Source organism: Eurypyga helias, unplaced genomic scaffold, assembly GCF_000690775.1.
Source record: "Eurypyga helias isolate BGI_N326 unplaced genomic scaffold, ASM69077v1 scaffold2945, whole genome shotgun sequence".
Taxonomy (NCBI): domain Eukaryota; kingdom Metazoa; phylum Chordata; class Aves; order Eurypygiformes; family Eurypygidae; genus Eurypyga; species Eurypyga helias.
This window is the reverse complement of record NW_010253228.1, coordinates 50,591-55,590: the sequence shown is the minus strand read 5'-3', so window position 1 is coordinate 55,590 and position 5,000 is coordinate 50,591. Positions and strand designations below refer to the sequence as shown.

Sequence of the window (5,000 nt, the reverse complement as noted above, 5' to 3'; positions counted from 1 at the left end):
ATTTTAAATTGCATTTAACCAGAATACCTAAGAAAATAAACATTGATTATTTTTGTAGAAATATATTCCTTTAGTGTGAATCAGAAGAGCACACATAACATTATCCCTTGCAACTGGAATTGTACCAGTCGGGTTATAATTCTCTCTTATTGTAAGAACTTTTAAAAATAAACAGAATTAATAAATAAGCCTATCAAGAACTAGCAAGCCTTGGAAGTGGCTTGCAATTATGTAAACCTTCAGGTTCATGGTATTTCAGAGCTCTGAAACAGTTGTTGGTCTTAAATACCAAATATACAGCCATAGTTAGGCTGATTAAGGATAAACTTTTAGCATTTGTTCTGAAGTACTTTGCTTAGTGATTTTAATTCAGACCTTGAATCTCACTTGAATGTAAGAATGCGAATGCGTTTGATACAGCTATTTGGGACCTCATTTTTTTTCTAAGTTATGTTCAACTATTTATTGGTGAATTAGTTTGTCTACAAACAGACCAACTCCTGAAAATACTTGACGTACTGTTCCATGCTTGTGATAGTATTTGACTGTAAGATTTCTTCTTGTGGTTATTAAATGTTTAATCTTTAGTACTATCGTTTGCACTAAGGAATATAGTTAAGCAAGAACAGTCAGTATTTTTAAAATGCTTTAATACAGTTTGCTCACTTTATCCATTTTTTATTTGCAGTTGAAAAATGAAGAAAAAGATACATATGAGGAAAACCTCCATTACCCTTTTCTTCTCGTTTTAACCAAACACAGATAGAAGATGACACTTTTTTTTTGTTTTAAGGTGGACTACTGAAAATTAATCCATGTATGTGGATGGTCAGAGAGTGGGGAGGGTTCCCCCTTTCGTTCCTGAGTCATCATTAGAAAAGTATTTCTGATCTAAATGCTGAGGAAGATATCATGGCTTGTTTCACAGTGTGCAAACAATGAGACATCTTTTTTGTATCATTTTAGAACTTACTTTTCCAATTGTGTACCAGCCTGAAACCAATCAGACCTCGCATGTATGCATTAACAAATATGTAACACTGGCTTCCTTCTCTTTTGTGCCTCTAAACTTGCACATACTTTGTCAATCCCTTTAAATGTTATTTTTAGGTTGTATTTGAAAATCTGGGCTGATATAACTGGTTGTAAAGTAGTAGATGCATTCACATTTGACTAGTAGGGAAATAGTCTTAAGATCTTTAAAAAGTGCACCTATTGAATGCTCGAATTTTCTGCCTTTTTTTTTTTTTTTTTAATTCCACTGTTGATTTTTCTATCCATGATTGAAATGTCCTCATTTGCTTCAGTGTTGAAAGCTTTTTTCATATATGTGTGCATATATGGGTTTTTTTCCAGCAGGACTTTTCCTCCTGTAGATGTATAAGAAATTATGCATCAGACAAAAGCCTCATAAACTGACCATTTGTCCTTTGGACACAATAGCCTGCCCAGCCCCTCTGCTCCTCCTCTCCAATTATGTGTGATTAGTCTCAGTGTGTTGTGTCAAGAAGGGGGAGTGTGCTGAGTGCTTATTATCTGTTTAGGTACAAGAAGAGCACATTTAGGTTCTGACTATGAATGGAAAGTGAGCCTTTATCAGGACTGAAATCTAAATGCTACTATCCTAGAAATGCTTTAAAAAAAAAAAAAAAGCACCCTTTTCTGATAGATTCCAAGCAACACTGTAACAACTAAAGGATTTTGTAGTGTAATCAAACTGTCTCCCTTGAATTAGTTTATGTTGTGATGTCTTGTGGCCCAAGTATTTGATAAACATTTAATGTAACTTTTCTTGTGCTGGGAAAGACAAAAATCCTACAAAGAAACAGGAGCAAATTCTTATTTTCTTAACAATTTAAGAGACCGTTTTAATGACTTCTCAGGAAACCAACGTGGATCATTAAGAGTCCTGTACAGTCTCTTAAACCACAACACTTTAAATGATGAGAGAGAGAGACAGAGACCGTGACTGAGGTACTAGATGCAAGGAAATGTAGAAGATCATGCTGAAATACATTAATTATTTCAGCAATAAGCGTTCTTCCATATTTAACAAATTGGGCAGCACATAAACCACGAGCTTATGAAAATCCCTTTCTCTTCGCTCTTCTTCTCAAACAAATTTCTTCACTACCGGTTTGCATGTCCTTGTATTCAGTACTTTTTATGCTCCATTAGAGCACCTAGATGGATCTCAGAAGGCATAGGTCAAGTCGCAGTTAGATCATACATTTCTTTCTCACAAAAACTTGAATTGCAATGCCAAGTGATGGGCTAACATCACAATAACAGCAATTTATTCCTCTTTTGATAAAAAGCAGCCTATTCTCAGTGTTAGATAAAGACCAGGGGCAATGCAAACCAACCATTTATCCTAGAACTGAGTAGTATGTCTCCACTATAGCTGGTATGAGTTTCATATTCAAACTCTTGTTGGAAGATGCTTGTCTAGTAAGAAATCAGAAGCATTTAGGAGTAATTTAAAATTGCTGCGAAGGTGGCGTTAGTTTAATTAGTTTGGGTTTGTTTGTCCCACACAGCAGTGCCTTTGTTTTCCCTAAAAATGTGTACAAGGAAACCTTTATAATCAACGGAGTGTGAAAAATAGTGAAATATTAAAATTTGTGAACATTTTCTTTCTGAGAGGGCTTGAATGTCTGCTGTATGATAATCTAATAAAGATTGTTAGTTGCCAAAAACAGAACCAGTGTCACTGGAAATTGTGGTTTTAGCTCTAAGAAAAAAACAGTTTTACTCAGATTAGTAGCTGATAATTGCTTTTTATTTCTTTAGTGTCTGTCGTTTGAGTTGAAGGCTTTGCACAGGTGCTGCCATCCCTAAAGTGTGTAATTGATGGCTTGTTTACCAAAGATGCATTTAGGCTTCATCCTGCAAACTCACATTGGAGCTCCACAGGCAGTAAAGTTACTCATCTACATAAGTGCTTGCACGTTTGGTCCAGACAGATATATTTAGAGGTATATGAGCAAGCTGTCTTCATTTTTTTTTTTTTTGGTTTTAAATGGGTATTGAAAAGTCACAGATGTAGTATTTACTATATATGAAGCACTAACAGTGTTCGTTTTTAGAGACATCTCTCAGGGTCCCTCATGTTAGCAGGGACTTGATGAATTGTTTCTGAGCTCTTAATTTGTAATAAAAATACAGCACGAATGGCACTGTGCAAGGCCTACGCGCCAAGAGTGGAAATGTTAGGCTGATGCAAGTTTTCCTTCATGTACGTTGGTAGTTTTTAGAGCTACGTTGTGTCTTCCTCCTCAGAGAAAAATGGCAGAGAAAAAACATCTTCTTGTGGATATCCACTCCCCTGGGTGCAGCCCTCATGCAGTCAGTGCCACTGGTGGTGAGTTGTGATCTTGAGAATATAAAAGACCAAGAAAAAAATACTCCATTTCCTGCTGTGAGATCTGGTAAAGGCTTTCTTAAAAATTACAAACTACTCCTACCTGATAGCATTCTGAAACAACAGGAGAAATCTTTCCATTGGGGAAATAAGTTTGATTTCAGATGAAAAATGTCTTAAGAACATGAGATGAGGCAGGACAACTTACTACACCAGGTACCAGTCCAGCTGCAAAATCCTGATTAGACACATCGTTCACGTTTTACCTGTGGCTTAATGGCTCCATGCTTGCAAGAAGAGGGAAGCAGGATTAAAATTGTTCCCCCCATGAAAAGCATCCTCACGTCTTGAGCCTGGCTGCGTACGGTTTATCAAGTGTTATATCTCCATTAGAACTCTCCTTTCGCTGTTCCCCGAACAAAAGAGGATGCAGTGGGTGGAGCTTTTGATCCACCTCTTGATATGGCAGGTGGCACAGTGGATATGGCAGGGGAAGAGGGACCAGGCAGCAAGGCATTGCACGTCAGACAGCAGCGTTTCATTCCTGCCTTTCACCCGCTCTCTCTAATGCAAGAGGGGAAGTAACCGGGTCCTGTTTGTCTCAGAGTGCAAACTGCAAACGCGTAGCTGAGCCTGGATTTCTTTATGTGTGGTTTTCTTCTTCTGAAAAGCGGGGAATGAACACTGATGTCGAACTGCAGATTCCTTTAACTCTTGTGAAGTGTTTTGAGATGCTGGCGGAAGGTGCTAGGACCGCACCGGCGGTTATATCTAAATCCTGTTCTGCGCAGCGTGGTCATCCCTGTTGTTTCCTCAGAAAGAGACAGTGGTGTTGCTTTCTATCTTTTTGTTCACTTTTTAGATTCTCCCGAGTCGGATTAAGATGGTTTCTCGTGCCTTGGCTGTCACAAATCAGTAGCCTAGCATTGGTTATATGCACACCAGCATCTTTTGAAAGAAGGTTTTAAAAGCTAATTTTCAACGTTATTCTCATCTGCACTGCAACAGCACTTACTTAACCCAGCCAAAATGAGGGCACCCTCCTGCCAAACCCCAGAAAGCTAAAAGCAAGGCAGTACATAAACATTCAGCTGCAAATTCACTGTTAAGTAAAGAGGTGATGGGCTAACATCACAACAACAGCAAATTAAAAAAAAATTAAGAAACTTTTAATTAACCCCTCCCCAAATTGTGCCCATTCCCCATACAAGGGAACCTGAGGCACAGACAGTATTGCTGTCTCTTTTACCTGTAGCCGTTTAGAAAGCAGCCCGTACACCCTAGACCTGATCCCAGATTTTGTCAGCCTAAGTGTAGCATCTCCTCTGCAAGATCCGTCTCCCTCTCCAGCCTGTGGACTCTGCTCAAACAGCTGAATGTAACAAACCTAACTTTTCTTTCCCATTTTTAAAGGGTTTAGCCTATTAAGGCTCCTTGCTTAGTCAGCAGCTGGCTTGCTGCCAAAAAGCCCAGCATATTGTTGTAGCTGGGTAAAAGCTGGATATTTTCCATCTCTGTCCAACAGCGGCATTGGATCTTTATTGTCTTCTTGTGTGTAAAGTGTGTGGAAAGTAGAGGGAAGATGCACGGAGCAGTAGTCCAGATGGCATTCCACAGTCTGAGAAGAAACATCTTG

The 5,000-nt window shown here is 38.7% G+C and overlaps 1 protein-coding gene across 1 annotated transcript in view; it reads left to right on the top strand.

Moving 5' to 3' along the window:
• Positions 1-1,125, top strand: part of CAMKMT (calmodulin-lysine N-methyltransferase) — a 210,227-nt gene extending 209,102 nt beyond the window's left edge. Inside the window, exon 12 of the mRNA XM_010152584.1 lies at positions 689-1,125. Coding sequence (XP_010150886.1) covers positions 689-766 — 78 coding nt within the window. The 3' untranslated portion in view covers positions 767-1,125. The remainder of the gene's footprint in view (positions 1-688) is intronic.
• Positions 1,126-5,000: the final 3,875 nt, after the last annotated feature.